This window comes from Calliopsis andreniformis, chromosome 1, assembly GCF_051401765.1.
Source record: "Calliopsis andreniformis isolate RMS-2024a chromosome 1, iyCalAndr_principal, whole genome shotgun sequence".
Classification (NCBI taxonomy): Eukaryota; Metazoa; Arthropoda; class Insecta; order Hymenoptera; family Andrenidae; genus Calliopsis; species Calliopsis andreniformis.
In genome coordinates this window covers 3,828,699-3,841,865 of record NC_135062.1, presented here as the reverse complement: position 1 = coordinate 3,841,865, position 13,167 = coordinate 3,828,699, and the positions used below count along the sequence as shown (strand labels likewise).

At 32.2% G+C, this 13,167-nt stretch overlaps 4 protein-coding genes across 9 annotated transcripts in view; 2 read left to right on the top strand and 2 right to left on the bottom strand.

Moving 5' to 3' along the window:
• Positions 1-55: 55 nt before the first annotated feature.
• On the top strand, positions 56-990 carry LOC143181490 (U11/U12 small nuclear ribonucleoprotein 25 kDa protein). The gene is made up of 2 exons (XM_076381921.1): positions 56-489; positions 638-990. The coding sequence occupies exons 1-2, from the start codon at positions 205-207 to the stop codon at positions 890-892; spliced, it is 540 nt and encodes a 179-aa protein (XP_076238036.1). The 5' UTR covers positions 56-204; the 3' UTR covers positions 893-990.
• Positions 914-2,451, bottom strand: LOC143181489 (distal membrane arm assembly component 2). Its single transcript, XM_076381906.1, has 2 exons — positions 2,057-2,451; positions 914-1,984 (listed from the first exon to the last, which is right to left on the bottom strand). The coding sequence occupies exon 2, from the start codon at positions 1,862-1,864 to the stop codon at positions 1,019-1,021; it is 846 nt and encodes a 281-aa protein (XP_076238021.1). The 5' UTR covers positions 1,865-1,984; positions 2,057-2,451; the 3' UTR covers positions 914-1,018.
• A 137-nt stretch (positions 2,452-2,588) lies between these two features.
• On the top strand, positions 2,589-11,067 carry Dlc90f (dynein light chain 90F). 5 transcript variants are annotated; one of them, XM_076381949.1, is made up of 5 exons: positions 2,589-2,724; positions 9,984-10,119; positions 10,328-10,414; positions 10,558-10,723; positions 10,794-11,067. In XM_076381949.1, the coding sequence occupies exons 3-5, from the start codon at positions 10,391-10,393 to the stop codon at positions 10,940-10,942; spliced, it is 339 nt and encodes a 112-aa protein (XP_076238064.1). In that variant the 5' UTR covers positions 2,589-2,724; positions 9,984-10,119; positions 10,328-10,390; the 3' UTR covers positions 10,943-11,067. The 5 variants fall into 5 exon arrangements, with proteins under 5 accessions (XP_076238064.1, XP_076238077.1, XP_076238073.1 ...); XM_076381962.1 differs by lacking the exon at positions 9,984-10,119; XM_076381958.1 differs by lacking the exon at positions 2,589-2,724 and having other exon boundaries at positions 9,651-10,119.
• Positions 11,068-11,244: 177 nt separating this feature from the next.
• Positions 11,245-13,167, bottom strand: part of LOC143181472 (uncharacterized) — a 44,498-nt gene continuing 42,575 nt past the window's right edge. Inside the window, exons 11-13 of one of the 2 annotated variants that reach the window (XR_013002280.1) lie at positions 12,214-13,052; positions 11,936-12,030; positions 11,556-11,682 (exon numbers count right to left, since the gene is read on the bottom strand). Coding sequence is in view for 1 of the 2 variants with exons in the window: in XM_076381867.1 (XP_076237982.1) it covers positions 11,548-11,682; positions 12,214-13,052 (974 nt within the window). In the remaining variant the exon portion in view is untranslated. Of the gene's footprint in view, positions 11,683-11,935; positions 12,031-12,213; positions 13,053-13,167 lie in introns of both variants that reach the window. The other variant, XM_076381867.1, reaches the window with a different exon arrangement.

Genomic DNA, 13,167 nt, shown 5'->3' with positions numbered 1-13,167 from the left:
AAACACCTTACGCGCATGCGTTGATTCTGAGGAAAAGATGGTCGAATGCTTTTCATCGGCGATTACATGTTTAGCTATGAGTAGTCATGCATGTATAAAAGTATTTATCGTGTTACGAGATGTATGATATCAATAATATTATGTTTATTTGATATCTTTTGCTTTTCTTAAATTTTTTTAACAATAACGGAAATTATTGTTAAAATGCATACTATTAAAGATACCAAATCAGAAACTTTTAAAGAAGATGAAGGTACGAGTTTATTCAAACGAGAAGAAATGATAAATAAAAGCGCAGAACTTGGTCATGAGGAATTAGTAAAATTAACAAGAAAAGCAATTGATAATATAATTGAAAGTGACCCGCTTTTATCCGGCCTACCAACGGACGTTACAATTGAAGAGCTTAAAGCACAAGCTGCTGTTGCGCAGGGACAAGCGATAACTGTGTATTTAAACCGTGAAAATTTACCTAAACTTGGAATCGTGGTAATGTATTTTTTATCATTCTTTTGATACAACTTTTATATTATTTTATCGTTTTGTATGTGAAAAAAATTTGTTTATATTTTCAGTAAAAACAGTAAAAATTTTATATTAACAAGGAATAATATAATAATGTAATTTTGAAATTTAGGTGCCTCCTCATAACACAACAGTTTTAGATCTTAAAAAAGCTATAAAGCGTCATACTAATATATCTTTAAAGAGAGAAAAAGTGAAAAGAAAAGTCAGTTGGAAACATGTATGGAAAAAATATTACCTGTGCTTTGAAAACGTGAAATTAATAGATGACTATGAAAATATAAAAGCTTATGGAATTACAAATAAAGCAGAGTTACATTATGTAAAAAGATGCAGGGAAAAAAATAAACTGTCAAAGAACAGTTAGTTACTAAAAAAAGATGCAATATGTAAATACTATATTTTTATAATGTACAATAATTTACATTTATTATTACAATTATACAATAAAATACTTTAAAATTAGCACTATTGTTTTTATATTTTATACAAATCATTCTCTTGGTAGAAGCTTTGTTTCTGGTTCTAAAATTTCACATTCTAAAAATGGATTGATGTCTTCCAACATAAAGCAAGTCAGTTCAAGTGCTACAGATTTATAATAGTTTGTTACGATCAATTTTTTCAAATTTGGCATTCTGTACAATGCTTCTAATCCTCTTTCTGTTACATTTATACATTCCGATATATCGAAATATTCCAATGCTGGATAGCTTGAAGACAATTTATCTATAGCCCAATCATCAATTGTTTTACAGCCTTTAAGGCTAAGCCATTTCAAATGATAAAGGTTTGATATGTTACCAAGATTATCAAATTCTATAGAATATCCTTTCAAATCTATTGCTTCCAAAATATATTTTGGATCATTATATGTTGGTAGTTGAGGGATACCTTTCTTTTTAAACGCTTCTATCCATTCGTCATGATTTTTGAATTTGACTCTACCACCAAACTGTATAACAAAGTAAGCAGCTGCTAAGTCTGGGCCTAATGGCAAATGTGTTTTGTAATAGTTCGCTTGCAACAAGTTTCTTAAATTCTTTTTTTTATGTTCCCACCACTTTTTCCAATGGAATGTAAAGAAATGATGCGCTTCAGGTGCGCGTGTAGTTGAAAGGACTAGCTTAGTAAAACTGGGTGATGAGGGAAGCATTAGTTTCCTAGGCCTCTCTGTTTTTGACGTACCAATCATTTTTCGCTTATGTAAGTCCTCGGATAGAACGGTGATAGCTCTATTATCGTTATAGAATGTCCGTATAGTATCATATAATTTACGAGAGGTTATACATTCTGAAATTTGTTTTGGAACATTGTAGGTGCAGCATTGTCGTAACATTTTTGCTGTAAAAGTTGTATGTAGCGCTTTCACCGTAATTCCTCTTCTTAACGTAAATTTGTCAGTCTGTTTGAATCGATATTCTTTTCTTTATAAAAAAGAACTCACATCAACATTGTACTGAAATTTGTCCACTTCAAATAATTATTTAATAGAAATTGTATACATGACGAAAAAGTATCCAGTTCTTACACTGTATATATACATCAAAGCACGTTGGAAAAAATATCTTTTGCACGTGTAAAGCTACATAATAACACGTACAACCAAGAGAGCTTCAGGGAGGTATGAGGACTGTGCCGGCTATAGTATGTGTGTGTATGTGTGCGCGTGCGTGTGTGGTGTGTAACCTAAAATACTTAATCTAACATGTAATCTGGTAAGAATCAAATTAATCAGGATAGGATATTTGTATAAAAAAATCCTGATAGAGATAAATTTCTATATCTTGTTACCATTAGCACTAGCGTTTTGTTGCATTTTTCTACAAAATTTTATATAAACCGTTGTATGGTGTGTATGCGTGCGCATCTCTGTGTACGCTACAGCATTTTGATTTGTGCGCATGAATTTTAAATAACAGATCCCGAGCTTTACTTTAGACGACCATAGACCTTAGACCATATACACTTTATAGATACGGACTGCGTATTGTGACATCGCCACCAACGTTTGAGTTAGTGTTACCATAAGAGCTGTAGTAGGTAACCTAATAAAAAACTTCAAAAAAGTAAAAAAAATTGCGTCAAGTACATGAAAAAGTCGGTACTGTGTTACAAAAAGGTGTGAAATCGAAATGAGCTGCAAGTACATAAAGGTGCTTTCCAGCAATGTTCAAAGGCGACACTATGTAACGTAATGTAAGATAACACAACTATGCACAACTAAAATGCTGTGTTCAACTTGCTTTTTGCATATTTATCGCGCCTTATCATCCGCAGTTTAATAATAACAACCAGAATTAACACCTTTCGAAGAAAAATATGTATGCATTTTTAGCATTTCGTGGTCAAGCTTGCTTTTCTACTCGTAAATCATCAACAGATACCCACGTTGTGCTTTACCCCTTACCATACTCATGTAATGACCATCGGCAATACTTTTACCATGATGGAAAATCGCTGCCTTAAAGTTATAACAGTAATCTCCCATTTGTATTTTAGTAGTAGGTTATTGCTTTGACGTAGAAATTTTCCACTTTTATTGTTCCACTACTATTGTGATCGAACAAAAGTAATTTTGCAATAAGAATTTGTTTGAAAGCAGTTATATTGACTTTCTTTATTATGTTTGTATTTGAAGTATCACAATTATTGCAAGGATCTGTCAGATTTATCCATCCTGTGAAATTATTTTATTATGTCTTGAAATACAAATGATTTTTTTAACATCTTGGGCAGTGCAAGGTGTACCACACAATTTATACTGATAGTAATACTTGTATTATTAAATTTGTTGTAATAACCATACATTTTTATCGTAATTTTTCTTTCAATATTTGAAATTTCTGTTTCATTACAGAAGAGAAATTTATCAACTAGTTAATTACAAACTGAAAGTAGTTAAAACAATGAAATGATAATATTTTAAATGAGAATTCTGGTTGCAATTTGTTAGAACATATTTCGCACAAGCATGGCACAAATTTTCAGAAACTTGTGCGAAGAGAAACTTCTCTGTTCTATAACCTTCTACTACAGATAACCTCCCTGCCGGTGCGTCCGAAATGTCATTTGACCTGGCAATATGATGAAATAATAATTTAATGATCCACTACCTTAAGAATTAGATGATGAAACTTAGTCCTTAAATGAAACATATTCCTTAACTATGAAGGATAGTTAGTTACCTAACCTGTTACATCAAGAAACTTGTAAATTTATTATCTTTCGTATATTTTGGCTTATTTACAACAAATCTTCTACTCCACGTATCTTTCCTGAAGCATAGAAATTGAGTCTTATTACTCTCGTATTTCAGGGTGGAAACAGACTTTTGGTTTCTAGTTACAGATCGATAAGTACGTAAAACCTTACGTCAAGGATATTAGAATACATCGTTTCTGAAAAATGATTATTTCTATTAAAAAACGTATAAACTGAAGAGGACAATTCTGAGACTGGCTGCTCTACTGTAACCAATTTAATAAATTCCAATCTATCCATTATATGTACCATTGAAATAAGACATCAAGTTAATAGACTAGTTTCAGAAAGGATCCTGTTTCTTATTCCATATTACTATCTAAACTGTCTGCTATCAGCTTTAGTGGACCCTTTTCGTGAGATCTTATGCTTTATAATATATCTTATGCTTCCAAATAATAAAATTGAATAATAAGCATGTTAGACAAATTTTAGCTAGTTCGAGTGCCTCAAGGATTACATGTTAGACCTTTGCTGCTCAATCTTTTTTAATGATACCTGTAAGATTGTTACTAATAGCAAGTTTCTCGTTTATGCGAATGATTTAAAAATCTTTTGCACTATCGTAAATAAACATGGTACCATTCTTCTATGGATTAATCTTTTAAATTAGGATAAATGGTGTCATGCAATTTTTTGTCGGTTAAATACTGATTAACTTTGGTAGGAAACACTTTTCTGTCAGACCATCCAAAGGGGCTGAAAAATTTATGCCGCACCCTGTATTCAAGTGTCTTATGATCCACTATTGCCAATATTCCTCCTTTGGATATCATATTTACTTCCTATTTATCTTTTAATGATCACTGTCAGAGAATAGGCAATTCAATTTTTTAGTTATTTGGATTTATTCATCGTTTCTTCCTACTCTTTGCCATGAGCAGTTCACGTTTCATCTGTGACGGCTGTTCATACAGATACACCTGCTTGTGTGTGGATATTGAAGAGCGAGGGGGCTAGCCACCTTTTTGACAGGGTCGTGAGTCATGACTCGTGACTTGGCAGGTGTGTGAAGGGGATGAGAAGGTGACGGTAGCGTGTCGTCCCGTGCTGAACACGCTAGCTCGACGTTGCTTCTATTTCCTACCTGCTCCTACGCATGACCCGAAACCTGGACCCCTTCGAGCTGTGGCACCCGTTAACTTTTTTCAATTTGCATCTGTCTCTGTGTGCGGGTGTGAAAACTATTCGTGTCGCAGGAAAAAACATGGAAAGCATTGCCCCTAATTATTTCCAGAGGACTTCTCGTAAGACACGAATAGTAGGTTACCGCATCTACTTGAGAAAAAAAGTCATGATGAGAGGAGAAAACGTGTCTGAGGCAGGCGTAGAGTTGTGGAAGCAGTTTCTGATCACTCGAATCAGAGTTGGAGACGAAAAAATATATTGACGTAAAATCAGAAATGTCTTAAAAAAGAATGAATAATTTTCTTTACGCATGCATAATTAGAAGCTGCAATTTAATATATAAAAAATGAACGAATTAAAATGTTTTATATTATTTGTCTTAATTATGATAATAATAGTTTTAGCCTTTTAATATCAGTCAGTTACATCCATGCATACATATACTGATTATGTTAAAAATCTGTTATAAATACAAAATTTAGGGGCAGAATCGGAGGTCAAAGAAAAAGGGGAGTCGGAATTAGGATTGGAGACGCAAATTTTAACTGCCGACTTCACAACCCTGGGCGAGCGGCTCAAACAGCTCGCCTCTGAATGGCTTTCCTCCTCAAGCGTAATGTGGATTCTCTAATTCCATCTTCCTGACCTATTACGTTCTCGTAACGCACAGGAGTATCAAGCTATCTGTTGCCGATTAAAAAATTCTGCACCTTTATCTAGACGGTTGAATCTGTGATTCATATGGCAGTGATAATATGATTATTGCGATCATAAATGTTAGCTTAATGTCATTTTGAAGTAATTACGCGTTTGTGCAATTGAACATGAATATAATTTTTTTTTAGATTAATTCTGCGGCTGGTAAATGAACCAATGTTTTATTGTTTAATTGATATAAACTTTTCTTTAAATAATTAAATATTTAAGTGTTTTCTAATTTTATTATGTTAACATTGTCAAAATTGCTCGACAGAAGCTCGTTTTGAGTATAGCGATCGACAACCACCGCTATTCCCACTACATGTTTGTTGAATACTACAAAGTAATCAAACAATGGAAACAAGGATAGACCAGGACGACAAGGGTAGGAATAGAAATTAAAAAGTGAAAAAAGTCAAGTTCTTTATATGCTAACAGATTTTGACGCAGATAATTTCAATCGATTCCTTGTATTATCTCGATTAAAATGATACTAAATACGATATGATTCCGATTATTTATAACACAAATACATAAAACCTGATGTATAGAAAGGAAAATCCTATTTATCTTTCTATTTCAACCATTTACCCACCCTCGATTTGTTATCTCCTTCCGTCCCTACTCTTTTCTCACACTTATCAACTGACAATGAGTGGCTGGGGTGAAATCGGTACCGTATTGCCGCCCGTACAGAGAAAAAGAGCGGATGCAGATACAAGAGTTAGCAAGAGCCAAAGCTCGGAGTCCGAGCCTCGGGCCATAGGTAACAGGTAGGAAGTAGGACCTCGAGCTAGCGTGTTCAGCACGCGACAACGCGCTACCGTCACCTTCTCTTCCCCTTCGCGCCCCTGCCAAGTCGCAACCCTGTCTGAAACATGACCAGTCTTCACATCTAATCTACACAAGCAGGTGTATTTGCAGGAATAGCTGTCGTGTGCGAAGCGTGGACCGCTCATGGCAAAGGGTATGAAGTAACGATGAATAAATCTAATCGTTAAGACCATTAAAATGATCATTAAAAGATAGGTAGGAGGTAAATATGATATCCAAAGAAGGAATATTGGCTATAGTGGACCATAAGACACTTGAGTATATTGAATCTAAGATTGTTTTAATAACTCAATTTTTCGAAGTTCAGGAGAATAATCTAGCAGAATGGTGTCATGTCCATTTACAATAGCGCAAAAGGTTTTTAAGTCTCCCGCATAAAGGAGAAACTTAGATTAGTAACAGCCCCTGCTATCTATAACTAGAAACAAAAAGTATGCTTCCATCCATAAATACAGGAGTAACAAGACTCAACTTTTATGCTTAGGGGAAGAGGCTTGATGTGATAGATTTACAGGTTTCTTGGCGTTGTATCAATCCAATCTACACAATCACAGATTAGATAATCTAATCTTCTGTCCTTCGTAATTAAATAATATGGTGTTTCATCCTCTCATTCCTATGCTAGTGGTGCATTAAATTATTATTGCATCACATTCCTATACAGAGCGAAAACTTCAAATTAATCTAAATAAATAGTTTATAGATATTTTACAACTAAAAATTTTGTGTACTGACTAATTATTAAGAAGAAGTCGATTCATTCGCATTTGTTTAGGATACAGAATTAGTGGTAGTAGTAATAGTAGTAATACTTTTTCATGGATTCTAGCTTGCACCCATGTGAAGCTAGCTCACATTAGTAATCAATTTCAATAAAACATAGGTCAAAAAATTGCTCTTTAATTGCCCATAATTGCTCATTAATTACTTTTAACTGCTTACCTTTAGTTTTCAAAATATTTCCAAAAACTTTTTTGTGCATCTAGGGATTTTTATGGGTTGGCAACGATCATTCGATGTCAAAAAACTTCTAAAATAGTCCACAAAACGATCTACCGAAACTACCAAAAAATTGCTCTTTGCTCAGAATTAATTGCTCAACCTTTAGTAAGCAACAATTAGGTTAATAAACAACAAATTTTATAAATAAAAATATGAAACTGAAATCTAGTAACTTCCAAGTGCGCATGCGCATATCTCCAGTAAAGTTAATACAAATCGTGCGTTCGCATCCATATGAAAACTCAAAAACTTGCTCCACCACATTGTGCAGTGACTTAAACAATTACTCTTTATTTGATCTTTCCTGCCCTTTAATTACTTTTAATTACTCACTCGTAGTTTTCGAGAGCGCCTTTTACCATACTTGAGGTCAGTGTTGCCAAATTTTTGTCAAGCATTGTCGCAGCCAAAACTGTCTGAAGTCGCCCAATGTTTTTAGCTCGGGAAATTTAACATGAAGTACTTTTTGCAATGTATCTAAAACTTGACATATCTAATATGTGTTAAAAATCTAATGTTTTTAAAACACAAGTCATTACTAGAAAAAGATTTTATTTTTTGTATAATAATCAGTTACTTTTATTTCATTATCCGAGAATAGAATAATAAGAATCAGAATCAGTCGTGTTCTTACGTTATTTAACTACATACTTAACAAATTGGTTATTTAATTAATTAAAATACTAAAGTAGTTTGAACGCATTATCGTGCGTATTGTTGTGTAACAATATGTAAAGGAAACTTCAGGGGGCGCGAAGTTTAAACTGAATCATGAATGTAATAGAAAAAGGAGTAAAGGGTGAAGTTAATATAGATTTATAGATTTGAATTTAGTTTGGAAGATTTTTAAATAGAATACTTCAGATAATGAATTAATAAAACAATATCTGCTTAACAACATTTGATTAAACATCAAAATTTCATCTTTTTCCCCCCTCTCTCTAAGAAAATAGATTCATTGCTGAGATGTAATGTACTCGTAAGATAAAAGATTGATAAACGATGACGTCAGTGATAACCAATAGGAATTTATTATTTATTAAGTAATATTCTCATTGGTTTTTAGTAACTAAGTTCTTTTGAGAAATCAACAAGATGTATTTGAATTGATTTTGAAAAAAGCCATTTTTCTTGACACACTTGGATCCAGTTACTCAGTCTGATCAGACGTGTTTTCACATTACAATAAATGTAATCATTTAATTCTAAGTAATAAATTGTCTGAATTATTTCTGTGAGCAGCGTGTTTTAGCGCTCCACGGGCGTGAACGTTCCCATTCCCCAAAATCCCTAAATTGCATAAACAGTATAGACCCCCGAGCATGAACGCGAACAAAGCAAACACTGGATTTGATAGAATTAATCAGACTGTAAGTGGGGGCATCATATTGACCAATCCGGTGATTGAAAAAAAAGAGTTATATATTATTATTCACATTTAGTGCAACAAATGGTCATACACCATGAATAAAAAAGTATTTCCATAAATGTTTTACATATTTATTTTTAACATTAACACAAAATTAAAAAATATGTTAATATTAAGAGAATTTCTTATAAAAATTCGCTTAGTATCAGAACATCGTTATCATCTGATTGCGCTTTACCTGAGTCGTACATATCTGAGGTAATCTTCCCTAACATGTTCATAGTGGGTACAAAATTTTTGCAGCATATTTTATTCACATTAAAATGACACTTAATGAAAATTAATGCGTTTAAAGTTGTCAATGCCATTGTGTTTTTTAACTTACTTTTTACTATATTCATTATGAAAAAACTCTTTCTACCATAGCATTTGAAGGAAAACGTAATGCCACAAATGCCAATAACGAAATGTTTGCAAACAAGGGTTAGCCTGCTGCATTTTTCAAAGTTATTACTAACTTTCAGAACATAATGGAATCTTCTGGAATTTGTTCGTCAAAAATAACTTCTTGAAAAGTTTTATAGTGGTCAATATCATCTTTTTGGAAACATAAATTTAAATTATGAATCTCCTTTAAAATTGGTCTTAAGAATATTAAATTTAATTGGTATTCTTTATTGTGATACATATCACTCAATAGTTTTGCTGTATGGCATTTGTCACTGCTTACACTTACAGAGAAGGTTTGTAGCTTTAAATACTGCTCTAAAATTTTATTCACAGTTCTATATCTTGAGAGACAATGCGTGGTTGACAATTGTGTTAACTTATTAAAATTAGTAGGCGGGATTCGTAGTCGCTTTTTATTTTAAGATCACCTTAAGCATTTGTTTAAGTCCTCATCTAGATGCAAAATTAAGCTTTGTTGTGTTCAGTTGTGCTTAAACAAATGCTTAAGACGATCTTAGGCTTAAGAACGGACTATGAGTACTGTCCAAAATCGCTATCCACAGACTTGATATCGCCCAATTTGCGAGTTGTAAAGAGTTTTTAAAAATGGTTGTTGCAATTCTGTTACAAAAGTCGCCGAAATTGCGATAAATCGCCCAATCTGGCAGCGCTGCTTGAGGTTACAAAATTGACAGTTTATATTCCATAATAGGCTATAACCAGCGTTTAAGAGGTATCTATCTAGAAAGGAGACAAGACTTTAGTATTTCCATTTCTGGCCGACGGGGGCAGCAGTTTCGAGGATTTCCAGATAAAATGATCACCTTGTATATATATACTATAGTTAGGTATTGACCGAAGATGAGAAACACATAATTTTGTAGTACCGGTATTTTTTATATGCAACAAACGTGAGGTATGAGAAATCAGTAGGACGCATGGGACGTGAATCTATGAATAACGTCATTTCTGGCTTTTAATGGTTCTTAATGATTACTAGAAATAATAATATTCAATATTGATAGCAATAATTTATCAAGTACATTTTTATTGAAGGAATTGAATATTTCTGGGTTTATATAAAGATCATTTGACAGTGTGACTTATTGAATTGACAAGATGATGGAAGATATGCAAGAAGAGGTTAGTAGTACTTTTCACTGGATAAAATTTGTTCACCCCTCCGAATTGTCAACTTCATATTTGAAATCTTACGCAGTCGTTTATTTATTCAGTATGTATTATTTAATTATACGTTATATGTAACCCATGTTTCATTCTTTTAGACCCAGTTTGTGGTTGATGATGTGAGCAAAATTATTAAGGAAGCAATTGAAGTGTCAATCGGTGGGAATGCTTATCAACATAATAAAGTAAATCAGTGGACAAACAATGTTGTTGAAGGATGCTTAGGAAATTTGACAAAATTGCAAAAACCATATAAATATATAGGTGAGTTTTTAATATTTTAGTAATAATGTTTCATGATTATGTTTTATCAGCATTGTAAAATATTTTTTAGTTACTTGTACTATTATGCAAAAAAATGGAGCTGGGCTACACACTGCAAGTTCATGTTTTTGGGATAATGCTACTGATGGCAGTTGCACAGTACGTTGGGAAAACAAGACAATGTATTGTATTGTTTCTGTATTTGGTTTAGCAATTTAATTAATCTGTAAATTTTGAAAGCTTCTGATAGAAATCGAAGAAAATTACTTAAAAATCTATTTAAAGCCTCACATAAATTGTAGTAATTATGGTACAGGAAATAAGAATTTATTTTGTGCAATAACTTTCTTCTTCTGATAATTCCATGTATTTTTTTATATCGCAAATACATTGCGTTTGGGACACTAACTATTGTATTTACTAATTAAGATATTTAATTTAATGTATTTATGTATATATATATTTATTTTGACTAAAAATGAATATTAAAATATTTTCATTACTTTCCACTGTTTATTTAAATGGTATTATTTATTATTTACATTTTTTGCACAAAAATGTTATTGTGTTTCATATTTTGTAAGTATCATTTTACAGCAGTTGATCATATATTTTACACAAATAAACATACATTGTCATACGCTAATTCATATATATAAAATTGCAAAATATATGAATATTTTTGGACATGAACGTAAAATACCTTCCATAGATTAATTCCAATTGTATTGGAAGTAAGTAATTGTGTAACATTTCGTGTATGTTTCAAAAGTAAAATTCAGTAAATTATTGGTTGTATTTGCATAACATAAACTAAAAGTATTTTATATTTCTGATATATCGGTTAAGAAGTCCTCGTCAACCGATAAATCTTCATCTAACAAAATCATGTTAACATTTAAATTATCGCCGAATTCGTCATCTATGTATAAGTCTTCTACAGTGTTGTCTGGAATGTCCTGTAACAACATTATAGTGTACAAAATAAATTTTATATTTTTTCAATAAATTATTAATATATTATTCGTCCAAAAATAAATATTTATATGATAAAATTATACACTAAATATTTCTACTAAATAATTCAATTAAAGGTTTTCACAACAAGCAAAATACGTATAATGTACATATAGAGTTCTCTATTTGAACCTTCGGACGTAATTATCTTTCAAAATATTCGTTATTCAAAAAAATGTTTCAAGTGAAATTTACTTTATTTCGACACGTGCATCTTTTGATGGTTACAATCTTCTCTAGGTGGACGTGCCTCCAAGATTTCAAGGTGACCTTTGTTTTTTTAACTGGAGCTACATATTATTCTTATTTAGGTGGGGATATAACTCATTGTAAGACTAATTCATTAATTTATAACACTTTGTTCTTTCAAGATCGATCAAGGTCATTTAGTACTCTTCAAAACTTACCTCCGTTGGGATACATAGAATACTCTTTATAAAAGTAATCAATATTATATTAAATGAAACGCTTACCCCTCTTCGTATAGGTAACTTCCCAATTGTTGAATTATTAATTCCTCTTAATTGGCTTAACGCTGCTGGTAAAGAACGTCGTCTTGGTAGAACGCTTTGATGACACGAATTACAATTTCTCATTTTTGGAGAATCATTCAGAAACATTAAATTGAAATTTGGTAGTATGGGTTTCTCTTCCTGTTTTTTAATTTCTATTTTAGATTCTATGTCACTCTTGTCGGTCACGCTATTAGTGTTTCGTAATTTTTCTAGAAAGATTTCCTTCTCTTCTGTGATAGATTTATTGTTGCTAAACGTTTCAGCACTTTCATTTGATTTCATGTCGTTCTGAGAATTATTGAATTCATTTGCCACTTCAGCAATAGATTCGCAAACATAGTTTTTGGTGAATGTATTACTGTATGAAGACATGGGGTATTCACAGCTGGTAATGCTGATGGTAATGTCACCTTCAGGATGGTTTTGAATTTCGTTACTATTTGATGTACTCTCAACTTCATTTCTATTGAGGAAAAATGTTTCATCTGCCACTTTTGATCGTTCAATACTTTTAATTTCTTCATTACCAGTTGTCTGCAAATTATACAAGTTTTCAAATATAGATTTGGAAGCTTGACTATTTGTCGTAATCTCAAAGTCGGTGTAAGATTCGAATGTAGGGGATATGTATAATTCATCGGAATTCGGCGTGTCAGAGCGTATAATTTTTGTAGCTCGATCCAAAGCGTCTTTTAAAACTTGTAAAGGTTTGCTTTGTGGACTAACAGTACCCAGTGAATCACTTGCAGTTTCAGAGGCGTGTATTAATTCTTTTTGACTGGAATCTGTTTCTGTTGCTGTGATAATTGATTTTATAATAAGAGTTTAGTATTACGAAACATAAGATAACATTAAAAATGTGAGATTATTATAATAATTGAAAAATAATTTTGGAACAACTACAGTAATACT

Coding starts and splice junctions, on each gene's coding strand:
- LOC143181489 (XM_076381906.1), bottom strand. CDS start 1,864: ATGTTACGACAATGCTGCACCTACAATGTTCCAAAACAAATTTCAGAA.
- Dlc90f (XM_076381962.1), top strand. CDS start 10,391: ATGATGGAAGATATGCAAGAAGAG. Junction 10,415..10,557: donor TGGAAGATATGCAAGAAGAG/GTTAGTAGTACT, acceptor TCATTCTTTTAG/ACCCAGTTTGTGGTTGATGA. Junction 10,724..10,793: donor AAAACCATATAAATATATAG/GTGAGTTTTTAA, acceptor AATATTTTTTAG/TTACTTGTACTATTATGCAA.
- LOC143181490 (XM_076381921.1), top strand. CDS start 205: ATGCATACTATTAAAGATACCAAATCAGAAACTTTTAAAGAAGATGAA. Junction 490..637: donor TACCTAAACTTGGAATCGTG/GTAATGTATTTT, acceptor TTTGAAATTTAG/GTGCCTCCTCATAACACAAC.